At 41.3% G+C, this 17,588-nt stretch overlaps 1 protein-coding gene across 4 annotated transcripts in view; it reads right to left on the reverse strand.

The window, feature by feature from the left end:
* The window catches only part of PEX5L (peroxisomal biogenesis factor 5 like), a 94,861-nt gene that overhangs the window by 7,585 nt on the left and 69,688 nt on the right, over positions 1-17,588 (reverse strand). For all 4 annotated transcript variants that reach the window (XM_061634513.1, XM_061634512.1, XM_061634511.1 and 1 more), the window contains 3 exons: positions 3,592-3,708; positions 2,496-2,639; positions 868-938 (listed from right to left, as the gene is read on the reverse strand). In XM_061634513.1, coding sequence (XP_061490497.1) covers positions 868-938; positions 2,496-2,639; positions 3,592-3,708 — 332 coding nt within the window. The remainder of the gene's footprint in view (positions 1-867; positions 939-2,495; positions 2,640-3,591; positions 3,709-17,588) is intronic.

Genomic DNA, 17,588 nt, shown 5'->3' on the forward strand with positions numbered 1-17,588 from the left:
GGAGATAAGATCAACCGAAAACACTATGTCATATTGAGGAAAGTTAAAAAAACACAAGCATAAAGTCAAATAACAGCAGGTGTTTTAAGATTCAAATCTGGTTTGAATCATGCCTAAAGCAAAAAGTCAATGACCTGGTTCACACATAATGCTAAGCCATGGTTTGTTTAGTATAACTGCTTTGTTTGTATGTCCAAATCTAACCCAGCCAACTATTGTTTGTTTGTGGCTGCAGCCTAGAACTATGGATTGAGGTTGGCTCATGAATCTTGGCTTGTTTCTCATAAGTCCAAACCCACTATCCTGGCTTAATCCTGATTTGTTTTGGCACTTACCCAGATGCTCACCCAGCTACAGAGGCATGCTGCAAGGGCAATCAGAAGCAAAAACAACACTAAAGAAAATAAGCTGTGGTTAATGCAAGTGGCTTTACAAGACTGATCCTATTTTATTCAATAAACCATGGTTAAAACAAACCATGGCTTAGCATTATGTCTAAACGTTGCCAATATCTTCAGGTTCTCATTGTTGTCAAGTTCATTTTATTTTAGTGACTTAAAGATTGGGAAATGGTAATTCTCTATGACTGCGCTGTCTGAAGCAATTGCTTCATATTGCTCAATTGTACGGCCAACTTTGCTTTGACATCAAGTTTCCAAGTTGTACAGAACTCTCTCCCTCAAGCAGGAAACTGGGTTCTGAGCAACATGGAAGATTTTAATGTGACCAGTCCCCAGTGTTTCAAAGCAAAATATCTGAATGAATGTCTGGATCCCATTTATCTTCCATTTAGACCAATATGACAAACATTCTGTTATCTATTATGCAGCACTGAATAAATAGTCCTCTGCAATTAACACTGACTACCTTTGGAGGGCGACAATTGCTCCTTGCTCATTTTCATTCTCAGCTTGTGTTGTCCCAAGAAACTGCCAGGCCTGCAATGTATAGTGGCAAGATTATTGCATGGCTGAGTATCAAGAGAACAAATCCTGCATTTTTATTATTAAGAGAGAAAATTGCTATCCAGGTCATTTTACAAAAGCAAAGTCCAGAACCCCCCCCCCAAAAAAATACAAGTAAGAGCAGAAAATATAATTTGTGGGATTACCATTGTGTCTTATACATATCCACAGTGTTAGTGGCTGGAGCGCTATCAGGGTCACCTAAGTGTGGTCCAGGACTATTATTATTATTATTATTATTATTATTATTATTATTATTATTATTATTATTGCACCAATGCACCTGTTCCATTAGCACAAGAATTTACACTTGCGCAATGGAAGCTTCCCACTTCCCCCAGCACACACCCAGCACCCTCCCCAAATCTGCTCTGGAGGGTCGGAGGAAACTTCAGAACAGATTTAGGAAGAGCACAGGAGGAGGATAAATTGTGCAAGCATAAATCCTTGCACAAAAGGAACAAGTTACTTCATGCTACATTGCATATAACCCATTATTAAGAATAATTAATATACAGACCACTTAATGCCACAACATGCTTCTAAGTGTTTACAAAGTACAAGACAGGTTACACAAGCATTAAACTGTAAATCCCCATAACTAAAATGTGCAATAAAGCAATCCCCTTAAAACAACACAGTAATTAAAAATAGAGACTCAGGTTGAGAGTTCCAGGGAATGCCTGAGTACACAGGCATGTCTTCAAAAGTCGGCAGAATGCCTATACAGATGGGACCTCTCACATTTCAACTATGATTGCTGCATGGCCATTGCTCTTATTACAAATTGGTGGAAAAGAGCATTAATCTTATGAATTCAAAGCCTTCCTCCCCATTCCTTGAGGCAAACTGATACCACAAATGGGGCTAAGATGCAACAGTACAAACGTCTTCTGATATGATGGCTAAATTGCTATCTAACATCGGAAGAGCTATACAACCACCACTACTCTTAGTTCAAGCAGATGCAGTTTTGGGTCAGCTTCAGGCCTAAGATATACATACTCAACTATGTCTATTTTCCCAACCCCACCTCCAGATTTTTTTTAAAGAAAAAGTAACCAAACACCCATGGAAGCTGCAGTGTTGAGCAGAGGGAAGGCTGAGGGCTGATTACCTCATCCCAACAGAGCTACACTTCTCAGAGTAGTTTAATGCTCAATCCCTCTTCCAATGGAACTGGGAATTGTAGCTCTATGAGAGGAAGAGGGGGGTCTCAACACCCTTAACAAATTACAGTTCCTAGGATGCTTTGGGGGAAACCATGACTGTTATAGTGGCATGATACCGCTTTAAATGTAAAATGCAGGTGGTGCCATGGCCTTGCCATCCCTCCAGTAACAAAATTGTTTCCACAGTTTGATGCTCCTTACCCAGCCCCTCACACACATTGGTACTAACTGCAGAGGAATGGCTTTAAAAAGTGCAGCCACGACTATGAAAATGGCAGCTAAAGGTTTTCTCTCCATCATTGACACAGAAGCTCCAGCAAATGCTTTCCAGTTTCAGAGTACTAGTAAGGGTGGATACCTCAGAGTCATGTGGATCTTGGAGAATAGCAGCCTCCAGGTATAAGATAGCAAGGGGCAAGTCCCCCTCCCTCAGCTTTTTCAGACCTTCCTCAAAAGGCCCAGGCCAGTCCTTGAAGGGGTTTTCTGTATGAAAATAATAGCCCTAAAAGAGAGTTAACAGGGTGACCATAAGACACAGAACCAAACAAAGGGCAAAACTAGTTAAAATGGAATGGTTAATTCCTATACAGCAGCAGAGCTCTCTTTCTTTTGTTGTGTGTGTGTGTGAGCTTAAAAAGCTATTACTGATTTTAAAACAATACAGAGCAGCCTTCACCAACCTGGCACTCTCCAGATGTTTTGGACTACAACTCCCATCAGCCCCAGCCAGCATGGGAGTGGCAATCCAAAACATCCCGAGGGCACCAGGTTGGCAAAGGCTGATAGAGTGGCTTATTTGCACCAGCACTGTTGGAGACAGATGGATGGATGGATGGGCTTTTAAAATTTTTTAAAATACATCTAATATACTCACTTTGATTACATTACTCTTTGAATAAGGCCCTTCCATGTCAGAAGTTTCCCAGCTACTGAAGTGCAGTGAGGGGTGGAACCTCGCAACATAGCGGTGGCAGATCATGCATTTTGCCTTACTAAATGTTATGGGGCAGAGAGGAGGATGGCATATTGAGGCCACTGTGTTCAGTGACAGCCATGCAGCGAGCGATTACCTGCAGCCCTGGCTTTGTGCTTAAATTTTATTTATTAAACTTGCATCCTGCCCTTCCTCCCATAAGGAGCCCAGGGTGGCAAACAAAAATACTAGAAACACTCTAAAACATCTTAAAAACAAAAGACTTTAAAACATATTAAAATAAAACATCTTTAAAAACATATTAGAACAGAGCATCTCCAAAAATATATTAAACATGACATCTTTAAAAACATATTTTTAAAATAATAAACTACGCAATTTAAACAGATTTGGAAGGCTTCTGCAAAAATAAAATAAAAATCCCTTCTGCTAGCTACTGGCAAAGGTCATGTTCTAGTTAAGCTTCCATGGTTGCCCCTAGCAACCCAGTGGGCCTACAGCCTTCTTCTACGTCAGTTACCTTCTCATTAATAGAGACAGTTGTTTGGCCTTGTGCTTCCTGGCTATCTGAGATCCAGTTTCGGCGCGCCATCTCTTCCCACTCTGCTTGCATCTTATCCCAAAACTTGGTGTCTGACTAGGGAAAAGATAAAGCAAAAGAGAAAAAAACACCAAGAAGATTTAAACGAGGAAGAAGAAAGTGGTAGTGGTGGGCAGTGGTGGTGGGGAAAGGTTTTCAGCTTTACAGCATCTTCTGTCTCCTTTTTCTGTTTTCCACAACTGCACACCCTGAATATCTAATGCCACCAGCTGACTGTGGTACAAATTCATTCCAGATTGCATATTTAAAATGGCAAACAAAAATGTAAAGTAATATTGAAGACTACCTTTCATTGGACCAGCACCTGTTTATGAGAGGGCAAAAGTCTTTCAATTGAACAGAGCACTGTTTCAGTAAGGAAAAAAAAGTGAGTGTTATCAAACTTTAACTCTTGCATATATTACACAGCCACAAAAGTAGCTGTATACTATAGTCAGCGTGGATTTTTCGCATTCCGCAATGTTAAATTGAAAATACCCCCCATGCCATTCTGATGCTTCCCATAAACTCATTTCAAAACAAAACCTTACAAAACTTATAGTCCTGAACTCAGAAACACTTGCTTAACAACCCTCTCAAATTTCATGGTGATACACAAAACAGTCAGAGAGAATAGAGAGTTCAAAGTCTAAAACGAGAGAGAAAACCCCCAGAGCCCTTTTGGAATTCTTTCTGTCAGAGTTCTCATAATCTGTTGAAATTCATTAAAAATCAGCCATGTTTACAGAGTACCTGGAATCCTATTACTGACCTTGCCCCATACTCTGACCTTCATCTTCTGCTGTTTAAAAGTTTAAAAAATGCCTAGCTGATTTTTAATTAATTTAATAAGTTTTGCATTGAACTGACATGCTCAGTAAGAACCAACTGTCAGTGTTCTAAAAGCCAGACTCACAGCTGCTTGGCTTGGCTAATCAGGGGGCCACACCCACACCAGACTTTGATTTTACTTGAGACAGTCATGGCTTCCCTCAAAGAATCCTGGGAGGTGTAGTTTGTGAAGGGTGTTGAGAGGAGACTCCTGTTCCACGGACAGAGCTCCAGTGGCCAGACTGGTTTAACAGTCAGCCGTTCTGATTGAAGCTCTGTGAGAGGAACAGGGCGTCTCCAAGCAACTCTCAGCACCCTTCACTAACTACACTTCCCAGGATTCTTTGAGAGAAGCCATGACTGTCCAAAGTGAAATAAAAGCCTGGTGTGGATGTGGCTAGGGACAGCTTCGGTTTAAATTTGGGTGGAAGGCTACATGTGCCTGCTGTGGAATAAAACGGTGGGGGGAAAGCTGAAAAGTAATTATACTGTTCACAAGGTTTTCCTTTTGGAAAGGAAAGGGGCCTCCCCTCTGCCCAGTGCCCACCCACCCAATCTCCTCCCCTCCCCCTCCTCCTACCCTCCCCCAGGTCAGTGTTGGACTACGACCCGGAAGACCAGGGTTCGAATCCCCACACAGCCATGAAGCTCACTGGGTGACCTTGGGCCAGTCACTGCCTCTCAGCCTCAGAGGAAGCCAATGGTTAAACCACCTCTGAATATTATTTACCATGAAAACCCTATTCATAGGGTTGCGATAAGTCGGGATCGACTTGAAGGCAGTCCATTTCCATTTTCAAACATGATTGCACAGAAATAAATCCCACTGAACTTAAAAAGTATACAAATGATCAAACCCACCCTCCCTTCTCCCTCCTATCCCCTCCCTCTTGTCCCTCCCCTCCCCTTTCCTTTGCCCCTCCCAACCCATCCCCGTCCCCTTCCAATCCCCTCCTTCTCCTTCCCCTTCCCCCTCCTCCCCTCCCCTTCCTCCCCCTCCCCTTCCTCATCCCCATGGTCAGTTTTACCTATCTTAAGCATGATTGCATGGGAGTAAATACCATTGAACTCTATAAGCATGCAAATGATAAAACCTGCCCTCCCTTTCCCCTTTCTTTGCCCCCCCAATCTGCTCCTTCCCATTCCCCCTCCCCCCCCCTCCTTCATGGTCAGTTTTACCTATCCTAACCATGATTGCATAGGAGCAAATCTCACTGAATTCAATAAGCATGCAAATGATGACCTGCCTTTCCCCTCCCTTCTTCCTTCCCTCCCTGCTTCCTTCTTCCTCCTCCCCTGCCCACTCCCTCCCTCCCTCCCTCCCCTCGGTCAGTTTTACCTATCCTAAGCATGATTGCACGGGAGTAAATACCACTGAACTCAATAAACATGCAAATGATCAAACCTGTCCTTCTCCTCCCCTCCCCCTCCTGCCTGTTCCCATGCCCCTCCTCCCCTCTGCCCTTCCCCCCTCCCTCCTCCTCCCCCCCTCCCCTCCCCTCCCTATCCCCTGTGGTCAGTTTCATCTATCCTAAGCATGATTGCAGGGGAGTAAATCCCACTGAACTCAATAAGCATGCAAATGATCAATCCACTCTCAGCAAACTTGCACAGGATCTCATTTCTTACCCTCCAGATTAAAAAGCAGAGAAATTCACTAATAGGCAAAAAACATTGCGGTTTAAGAACGTACCTATAGCCCACAGATATTTCTATCGAACTTTAAAAAGCAGGGAAACTGGGCAGCTCTAGTGAATACACGAGGGGAGCAGGAGACCTGACCTTCTCTCTGAGATATTGGACTGCCCTACAAATTTGTCAAAATGCAAACACAATTTGTGTTGGTCTTTCACAGTCCAATCCACTTCCTGTGTAGCTTGGAAGAATTTGGTAACATGTGCCTCTGTGCATTCTCAGGGCTATCATCACTTCCAGTTCATCCTTCTTCCCACAATTCTCTCTCCCTACCTTTTGAATTCAGCTAGTGTAGATGGTTAGTCTTTCCTATCCACAAGCACTTTCTTAATAAAATGAGTTTATTTTGTTTAAGGTTTAAGGCTTAAGTTTAATTTATCTTTAATAAAATACACATCAGGAACAAAAATAATCAAAAATAGCAAAAACCAGATTGTCAAGAAAATAAGGCATAAGAGGCATTGTTGATAAAGAAAATAAGTAAATACAGAAATAAAAACAATTCAAAAATTAAACTGCTTTTGTATTTTATGGATTTTTAAGTTGCTTGAGACATTTTATTGGGAAAACTGATACAAGAATGTTGCAGCAGCAGCAGCAGCAGCAGCAACCGCAACAATGTGCTATGGAAAGTATCACACATTAAGTCTAGGGTCAACAATTATCTCTGCCCCACTGGTCATTAGCAGAGAACCCCCACTGGTAGTAGGAAAAAAGGAGTTGGATAAGTCATATGACCCTCCGTGGCGCAGAGTGGTAAGCAGCGGTAATGCAGCCGAAGCTCTGCTCACGGCCAGAGTTCGATTCCGACGGAAGGAGGAAGTCGAATGTCTGGTAAAAGGGGTCGAGGTCCACTCAGCCTTCCATCCATCCGTGGTCGGTAAAATGAGTACCTGGCACATGCTGGGGGGTAAAGAAAGGCCGGGGAAGGAACTGGCAATCCCACCCCATATATACAATCTGCCTAGTAAACGTCGCAAGACGTCACCCTAAGAGTCGGAAACGACTCGCACTACAAGTGCGGGGACACCTTTACCTTTACCTTTTAAGTCATATGCACCAGCTCTCAGGGGCTTTGAGATGCTGAAGATCCACATTCTACCATCAACAGAAACTTCTCTAGGTAGTTGTTATAAAAGCAGACGCTAGAGGGAAGAATGCAGCCTCCTCTCCTCCCCTTAAAGAGCAGTGTGGATTGTGAAAGGCAGCTGATGTTGCTCTGAACCTAAACTGCTTAACAGAGTGCCAAATTAGACATGACACAGAGTTCTGTGACTTCTCCCCCTGGTGTTTTTTCTTATTAAAAGCAGCCTGGAAGATAGCAATTCACGACAAAATTGTGGAGGGTAGGGCAAATGGGCAGGTCAACTCCTTTCCCTCCTGGCTGTCTGCTAATGTTGTCTAAGCTCCAAGTGCTTACTTGCTCTGTTTTCTGTCTGTCTGTCTGTCTGTCTGTCTGTCTGTCTGTCTGTCTGTCTGTCTGTCTATCTATCTATCTATCTATCTATCTATCTATCTATCTATCTATCTATCTATCTGTCTGTCTGTCTGTCTGTCTGTCTGTCTATGTATCTGTCTGTCTGTCTGTCTGTCTATCTATCTATCTATCTATCTATCTATCTGTCTGTCTGTCTGTCTATGTGTCTGTCTATCTATCTATCTATCTATCTATCTATCTATCTATCTATCTATCTATCTATCTATCTATCTATCTAACTATCTATCTGTCTGTCTGTCTGTCTGTCTATGTATCTGTCTGTCTGTCTGTCTGTCTGTCTGTCTGTCTATGTATCTGTCTGTCTGTCTATGTATCTGTCTGTCTGTCTATGTATCTCTATCTATCTATCTATCTATCTATCTATCTATCTATCTATCTATCTATCTATCTATCTATCTATCTATCTATCTATCTATCTATCTATCTATCTATCTATCTATCTAACTATCTATCTGTCTGTCTGTCTGTCTATGTATCTGTCTGTCTGTCTGTCTGTCTGTCTATCTGTCTATGTGTCTGTCTATCTATCTATCGATCGATCGATCGATCTATCTGTCTGTCTGTCTGTCTGTCTGTCTGTCTGTCTGTCTGTCTGTCTATCTATCTATCTATCTATCTATCTATCTATCTATCTATCTATCTATCTGTCTGTCTGTCTGTCTGTCTGTCTGTCTGTCTGTCTGTCTGTCTGTCTGTCTGTCTGTCTATGTATCTGTCTGTCTGTCTGTCTGTCTGTCTATCTATCTGTCTATCTGTCTATCTATCTGTCTATCTATCTATCTATCTATCTATCTATCTATCTATCTATCTATCTATCTATCTATCTATCTATCTATCTATCTATCTAATATCCCACCCTTCCTCCTAGAAGGAGCCCACAAGGAGAAAAACAGCTGAGAATGATTTTTAGCAGACAAACAGCAGGGGGAAGTTTTGCCCTGGAGAATCTGTCATGGTTTCTTTTAGTTTCTCGTTTTTCCAATCCGAAGAACAAGAAGTGCAAGAACACTCTCCCCTCCTGAGGCTTCCAGCAACTGGTTTTCAGAAGCATGCTGCCTCTGACTAGGGTGGCAGAGCACAGCCATCACGGCTAGTAGCCATTGATAGCCCTGTCCTCCATGAATTTGTCTAATCTTCTTTTAAAGCCATCCAAGCTGGTGGCCATTACTGCATCTTGTCAAAGTGAGGTTTAAAATAAAACTGGGAGATGCTCTCTGCACTTCTCCCTTAAAGTCCAAGCAATATTGTTTTAATCCAAATAGTCCAAAGATTATTTGGATCTTTAAACCTCTTGTTACAGAGTTTAAGCATCAAGGAAACTTGAGTATTGTGTTTTGTTGAAAAACTTGCCTCAACCTTTCCCACATTTCACTTGCAGTTTGCTTATCTTCAATATGGTAAATTACATTGTCACTTACAGCTAGAGATGTGTGTCCCATGGCTTTCCTGTTTGCAGCATCCCATTCATCTTGTTTCTTTCCAGACCCCTCTGGCCTTTGTTCATCAAGGACAAAGGCTAACCCCAAAGTATTCAGCAGCATTTTCATCCGAAAGGACCATCTTCTGTAGTTTGAGTCATTTTGCAGCTCAATGGCATCAGACCTCCTAGCAGATCCAGAAATAGCCATCCTTTCTTATCTCTATTACAGACTCCACAGACTCCTTTTTTTCTTTTTCATTTTATAAATCTCCAATTATGTCTGGGCCCATAACCCTATGAAGAGAGTTGCTTTATGCAGCAGAGTTCATTGAAGATTTAAAATAATATGAAAGAGAGTGATGTTTATCTTAAACAAAATAAACTCATTTTATTAGGAAAGTGTTTGTGGATAGGAAAGCCTAACCATCTACACTAGCTGAATTCAAAAGGTAGGGAGAGAGAGAATTATGGGAAGAAGGATGAACTGGAAGTGATGATAGCCCTGAGAATATCAGACTAACCAATCAGAGGCATGCTTAAACTTGAGGGAAGTAACAAGGAGAGAATTCAAGCAGGGCTCTTTCAACTGACCATATCTATTGCCTGTAACAGTCAATGGATTCAGAGCACGCAGCAAGACAATGCATAGATTGAAGTGAAACTTTCAACATCCACAACCTTCTCCTCTCTGCTGGAAAGGCTGTGAGTGCATTGGCACCTGGCGCTACATGTGGCGGGCATACAATTTAATCAAACAATTAGGGGACAATGTCTTTAATGAACTAACATTAACAACAAACCAAAGCATATGCTGCACACCACATCTGGCCTTGCCAACTCTGTTGTGGATGACCAGAAAGATCCCTTACACAAAGAGTTAATAACTTTTTTGTTAGTGGCTGCACAACAAGTGATTGCCCAAAATTGGAAACATCTGGCTAGCTTGTGTTTAGAAACTTGGGAGACAGCGAGTTTGGACAACAGCATTTATGAAAAAGCTAAAAAAGCAAATGTAAAGCTTAAATGGAAGTCAAAGGGACAATGATTTCACTGAAGTATGGTACTGCTTTACCACCTCCAACATCCCACGGACAATTGTGGAGAGGGGTGCTTGGCTGAAGGCTTCTTTTCATTGGCTTCTTAATATTTTATGAATGCTGATGAAAGTTAAAGAGGAAAGCACAAAAGCAGGACTACAGCTGAATGTCAAGAAGGCTAAAGTAATGACAACAGAAGATTTATGTAACTTTAAAGTTGACAATAAGGACGTTGAACTTATCAAGGGTTATCAATACCTTGGCACAGTTGTTAACCAAAATGGAGACAATAGTCAAGGAATCAGAAGAAGGCTAGGACTGGGGAGGGCAGCTATGAGAGAACTAGAAAAGGTCCTCAAATGCAAAGATGTATCACTGAACACTACAATCAGGATCATTCAAACCATGGTATTCCCAATCTCTATGTATGGATGTGAAAGTTGGACAGTGAAAAAAGCGGATAAGAGAAAAATCTACTCATTTGAAATGTAGTGTTGGAGGAGAGCTTTGTGCATACCATGGACCACAAAAAAGACAAATAATTGGGTGTTAGAACAAATTAAACCAGAACTATCACTAGAAGCTAAAATGATGTGACTGAGGTTATCATACTTTGGACACATAATGAGAAAACATGATTCACTAGAAAAGACCACAATGCTGGGAACAACAGAAGGGAGTAGAAAAAGAGGAAGGCCAAACAAGAGATGGATTGATTCCATAAAGGAAGCCACAGACCTGAACTTACAAGATCTGAACAGGGTGGTTCATGACAGATGCTACTGGAGGTCACTGATTCATAGGGTCGCCATAAGTCGTAATCGACTTGAAGGCACATAACAACATAACAACATATGGGAGCATATGGCAACAGTAAGAGAATTGGAACAACAGGAGATAAATTTACCTGAGGCAGCTAAGATTGGCCTTTTGCTCAATACTTTGCCTCCAGAATATGAAGGAATAATTAATTGACTTCAAGTTAAGGAAAATGTAACTTTGAGCTTTGTCCAGGAATGTTTGCAAGAATTTAATTTAAGAAAACTGATATAAAATGAGGAAACTAAAAGCCAAACCTACAGACTGACTCAAGGCAAGCATTGTTTCTTTTGTGGAAGTAATCAGCATTCAAAAAGTGCTTGCTCTCACCTAAAAATAACCCTTAAGGGCAAATTCCAAGGGAATAAGTCAGCAAGAACAAAAGACAAAGTAAGGGGGAATCCTTTCCAGGAAATAATTTTAGAAAATGAAATAAATTATGTACTGAAAAAAAAAATTGTAGAGTTGATTCAAACCAAGCCCACCATGAGATTTACATAGACAGTGGGGCAACTTCACATTTATTCAACAATTTGGATGTTTTCTCAGATATAGATATGGATTGTAAAGTCCCAGTTTATCTTGCTGATGGGCAATGTATTTATACATAAGGTGCCAACTTTCCACACCCTTTTGGGCCTTCGGACTTTGACAATACAGACCTGGCACCCTTACATCGTGTCTCACATGACAAAGTAACCAATAAAAATGGCCAAGCATTATTTAGGAGTATGCTTAATGCCCACCTTCTTTGCCTAAATGGCTCGAAATTTGACAGGTCAAAAGGTTTCTTTACCTGTATTACCAAACGAGGGGCCAGTGTGGTAGATTACATCCTGGTCTCTTCGCAAATGCTAGACCTGGTGAATGAGCTTTCCATCGGCGACAGACCTGACAGCGACCACTACCATTGATTTTGAAATTATATAACCCTAATATACAGCAAATTCAAAATAACAGAATACTGGACCTAGACTCTTTTCAGCACCCGAGTCGCTTAAGATGGACGCCGCGTGTGCTAGAAGAGGTCAAACAAATCCTAATGTCAACAAGGTTGATTGAGTTGCGCCATAAAGCCTCTCTCTCGTTAAATGATAGTGGAGATCTGTTTGAGCCGATTATTACGTGGCTCCAATCGGCAGTCACTAGATCGAAATCCCATACTACTAGTGCTCGTCCGGGCTCTAAGCCCTGGTTCGACAAAAGCTGCCTAGCCAAAAAGAAACAAATCTGTTTCCAAAGACGATTCACTAGACTCCACTTTTCGGAAGTAGCCATGTCTAAACTACAAAAACTAAAAAGAGAATATAACAACCTTTTAAAGTTTAAAAATTCACTATATATTACCTCGATTTGGCAACACCTTGGTAGGGCGGCTTTACAAGGGAACCATGGGGAATTTTGGAATTTAATTCATACCAATCTATTCAATAGACTATCGCTTTCAATCCCCCCAATATTACCAGAAGCGTGGGTATCCCGTTTTCAGTCTATTTTTGGGAATTTATCTCCCTTACCATACACTATACCTACCTCCCCTGCTGACTGTCCATCGTGGCCCCCTGTATCTGGAGCGGAAATAGATAACTTAATAACTTCATTGCACCCGGGGAAAGCGCCGGGACAAGATATGATCCCTCCAGATCTCTACCAGGCTTTCTCATCTTGGTGGCGTCCAATTCTCGCAGCTCTTTTTACTAAAATAGACGAATCAGGATGTATCCCGACTAGTTGGAAAACAAGCATAGTGGTCCCCATTTTTAAAAAAGGCGATCCTGTGTTGCCTAAAAATTATAGACCCATCTCTCTTTTGGATGTTGCAGCAAAGTTATAAGGACGTTATCTTTTAAATAAATTGTCTGATTGGGAAAAGGAACAACCGATTATAGCCGACGTCCAGGCGGGTTTTAGGGAAGGGCCTAGCATGATCGATCAAATCTTCATCATACAACATCTTATTAGGAAAGTTAAAAAGGGACCGCTTACATCATTATATCTAGCTTTCATTGACTTCTCTGCCGCTTTCGACTCGATAGACCGTTCCCTATTGTGGGTGAAACTAGAAAAAGCTGGCATCGATAGATGATTGCTATGGCTCATTCAAATACTCCATCATGACACCACCATAAGAATTCGCCTGGGTTTAAATGGCTCCCTTTCCCAAAGGATTCCCGTATCGAAAGGAGTTAAGCAGGGATGCATCTTGGCCCCTTTTCTATTTAATTTTTTCATCAATGACATCGTAACCAAAATGACCTCCCCAGCTTTTTCCCCACCATCGATTAAAGAGAGGAAAACCCCTGTTCTTTTGTATGCTGATGATTTAGTTCTTCTGTCTCAAAACAGGATAGACCTTAAACGCATGCTTTCTTCCCTTCTAGAATTTAGTAACACACACCTTTTACAAATAAATTATTCCAAATCCAAAATTATGGTGTGTGGCAAGAACTCCAGATCTAAATATACTTGGCATCTTAATCACCACTGTCTGGAACAGGTAAATACCTTTAAATACCTGGGTATTCATATAAATGGCAAGCTGTCATGGTCCCACCAGTTAGCATATATTAAGATCCTAGCAGCCAAGACCCTAGGACAACTGAAAAAAAAATTCTACTCCAGGGGTGGGCAACTGGTAAGACCACTCCTTAATTTACATGTGGCAAAATTTCTTCCAATGATTTTATATGGAGCTGAAATTTGGGGCCCTGTTTTACGTTCTGCTCTGGAGCAAATTCAAAATATTTTATTTAAACAAATTCTGGGATTACCGAAAGGTACCCCTGCAACACATGTTAGAGCTGAACTTAATCTACCCTCTCTAAAGGCCAGAATAGACTTGATGTTCCTACGGTATTGGCAGAAATTATCATTACTTAATTCACGTTCCTTGGTTAGGCTCTGCTGGGAAGAACAGTTGCAAAAGGGGGGTTGGGCGACACAAATTTCCGTTTTAGCCACTCATTATGATTTAACAGACAATCTCCTTAGCACTCTCAATACTAAGGCTCTCCGTAACCAGATTTTTAACCACGAGGCTCAACAAGACAGAGCAGCTATCTCCATAGCATGTTTTTCTTCCTGGTTCCCACTCATTAAAACCAACTATGAGTGGGGTCCTTACTTAGACATACTAACAAAGCCCTCTCTTCGTAGAGCTTATACGGAACTGAGATTCCAGGTCATGCCCTCAGCGAACTTACAGGGTAGATACCTTGGAATCCCGTACCCCGCACGTCTATGCGTTGCAGGATGTAAGGTACCGGAGGATTTAAAGCATTATATGCTAAGCTGCCCTTTATTTAGTGCCCCAAGAGAAATTTTTTTATCCCCGTTGATATATAGAACCATAGTCATGACGGAGTCCCAGATAGTGGTTTTCCTTTTATCCTTGGATCAACCTCACATAATGGTGGCCACCGCAAATTTTGCTCTGGTGGCAAAAAAGCTTAGAGCTAGTCATGTTAAAACTCATAATTAACATATGTTTTTTAAAATGTCTGATCTGTTTTCTTTTATTAAGTTTTATGTGTTATATTACACATTGTTTTATGTATTACTCTTGTGATTCTCTTGTAACAGCCAATGGCTATATACAATTTTCAATAAACAAACAAGTAATACATAAGGAAAAGTTAATTTAAAATGTAAACTGGGTGCAAAGAACCCCAGTGAGGTGTGCATTCCTGAAACTTACTATGTGCCATCTCTACAGAATAGTTTACTGAGTGTTTGTTCAGAAGAGATTGTTGTTTTGTGTTCAAAAGCAGAGAACTACTTATGAGAGGACTTTTAAGTGATGAAGACCTTTATGAAGTAGACTGTGTGAGATAGCAAACTAATGCTACTAAAGAATGTCTTCATAAAGACTGCAGATTTGGCCACAAAAATGTTGAAAGCATTTCAAAACTTATGAAAGACAACTTAACAAAGAATTTAGACATAAAAATGTGCAAATCTGAGTTCAGGTGTGTTGATTGTGTTAAAGCAAATGCAACTAGAGCCACCTACAGGCCATCTGCTGAAGCGCAATCAGAAAACCCCTTGGATTTAATCAGATTTGTGACATTTGTGGACCCTGACCTGTAATGACACCAGGAAGGAATATTTATTTCCTTACTTTTAAAGACGATTTTTCAAGATGTGTCTACGCTTACCTCCTTAAAGAGAAAAATGAAGTCTTACAAAAGTTTAAAGAGTATGTGGCCAGAATCAGCAATAAATCTGGGAGAAATTCCAAGACTCTGTGCACTGACAATGGTGGTGAATACACAGGGAAAGATATTGAAGAATACCTAAAGGATCAAGGCATTAAACATGAAAAAAACACAATTCCTTATACCCCAGAACAAAATGAAGTGTCAGAAAGGAGAAATAGAACACTGTTAGAAATAACAAGTATGCTTCTCGATGCTGTATTGCAAAACAAATATTGGAGGAAGCAATCATGACAGCCACTTACTTGCAAAACAGGTTACCCACTAAAGGCAGAGAAGCAACACCATTTGAACTGTGAAATGGAACCAAACCAAGTGTAAGGCATATTAGAGTGCTTGGATCTAAGGTGTATACTTACATTCCCAAAGAAAAGAGAGGTAAACTAGACTGCAGAAGTTAAGAGACATATTTGTTGGCTATGAATTGGGCTGCAGAGGCTACAGAATTCTTGATCCTACCACAGAAACAATCAAGGTGCGTAGTATTTCATACTTCAATGAGAGACAAAGGTCAAATACCAGTAAAATGTCAGAAATCAAACTAGACATTCCTACAGAAGAGACAGTGTAGCAGTCACCACAAGAGGATGTGATTCTGAAACTTCAAATGAACCCAAGCAAGGAGGGGGTGCAAGAGCAGATCAAGAGGTGAGATGCTCAAGCAGACCCAACAAAGGGATGCCACCCAATAGGCTGTCTCTTCTAACCAGAGTGGAGGAGACACCAAAGCCCTCCAATTGGCCAGACACTGAAGGGATGCCAGAGAGTGAGACAGACAAATAGCTGCAAGCTGCTGGAGAAGACATAGTCTCTCTTCACAAGAGCAAAACATGAACTCTTACAGAGCTACCAAAAGTGAGGAAGACCATTAGATGTAAATGGGTCTTTACAAACAAACGAGGTGCAGAAGGGGATATCCAGTGCTACAAAGCAAGGCTAGTTGCTAAGGGATACTCCCAAAAGTACAGTGAAGATTATTATGAAACTTTTGCACCTGTGGTCAAACACATTCTATAAGGACACTGCTCAGTATTGCCACCTCAAGAAATATGCAGGTTCAACATCTGGATGTATAGCCTTCCTATATGGAGACACTGAGGGAGATAGATAGATATATATATGCAGCAACCATCAGGGGTTGAAGAACCTGGGAAAGATGGACTGGTGTGCAAATTTCAGAAAAACATTTATGGCCTGAAGCAAGCCGTGAGGGCCTGGAATCCCAAACTAAACCAACTGCTACTTAAGGAGGTGTTCACACAAGGAAAGGCTGACCCCTGACTATACTTGAGGTTCAAGAATAATAGATGGATATTCACCTTGACCTATGTGGATGATTTTGTCTTAGACAAGGAAGACAGTGATGAAATCGTGAAATATCTTAACAAGGAAATAGAAGTGAAAGAGCTGGGAGACATCTCTTACTATCTTGGAATCCAGATGGAGAAAATGGAAGCTTTTTCATTAACCAGAAACAGAAGATAATGGACCTGATAAGAGCATCTTGGGCTGACAGAAGCCAATGTAGCAGAAACAGCAATGGAAGTAGGCTTCTTTAAAGACAATGAGACCAAGGAACGATTGCAAGACAACAGTCAGTACAGGCCTGCAACTGGAAAGCTCCTGTACATATCAACCATAACAAGACTAGACACTGCAGCTGCAGGTGGGATACTGTGCAGAAAAGTTATTGCACCAACAAAGAAAGATTGGATTGCAGTCAAGAGGATAGGAAGATATCTAAAGGGAACTGCAGATCTGAAATCAATGCTAGTTGCAAACAGTAATCCCAGACTGGTGGGTTAATATGGTTGCAAACTGGGCTGAAGACAGAGAAGACCGAAAGTCCTCCTCTTATGGAGGAAGAGTCATCAGATGGACTAGTAAGAAACATTCAGTTGTAGCCCTCTCCACTACAGAAGCAGACAGAGCTTGGCAAAGTTACTTTTTTGAACTACAACTCCCATCAGCCCAATCCAGTGGCCATGCTGGCTGGGGCTGATGGGAGTTGTAGTTCAAAAAAGTAACTTTTCCAAGCTCTGGAAGCAGAATACGTATCTGCAGCACAAGCATGTCAAGAAGCAACCTAGTTACACAGACTACTCTTAGACTTTGGAATCAATGAACCAAAGCCATCCAGGATGCACGAAGACAACAGCTGTATTTTGCTCGCCCAATCAGAAAGGGTGACACTGCAAACAAAGCACATTGATACCAAGTACCATTGCATGAGATCTGCAACAGAAAGGGCTCATTGAGCTGAAGTACTGCCCGACAGAAGAAATGGTGGTAGATGTTCTCTCAAAGACACTGCCCAGATAGCGTTTTCAGGATCTTTGTGAAGTGATGGGAGTTGGAGTACAAGACAATGAGAAGGGGTGTTGGAAGTTTCATTTCAATCAATGAATTGTCTCACTGTG

This window comes from Rhineura floridana, chromosome 7, assembly GCF_030035675.1.
Source record: "Rhineura floridana isolate rRhiFlo1 chromosome 7, rRhiFlo1.hap2, whole genome shotgun sequence".
Taxonomy (NCBI): domain Eukaryota; kingdom Metazoa; phylum Chordata; class Lepidosauria; order Squamata; family Rhineuridae; genus Rhineura; species Rhineura floridana.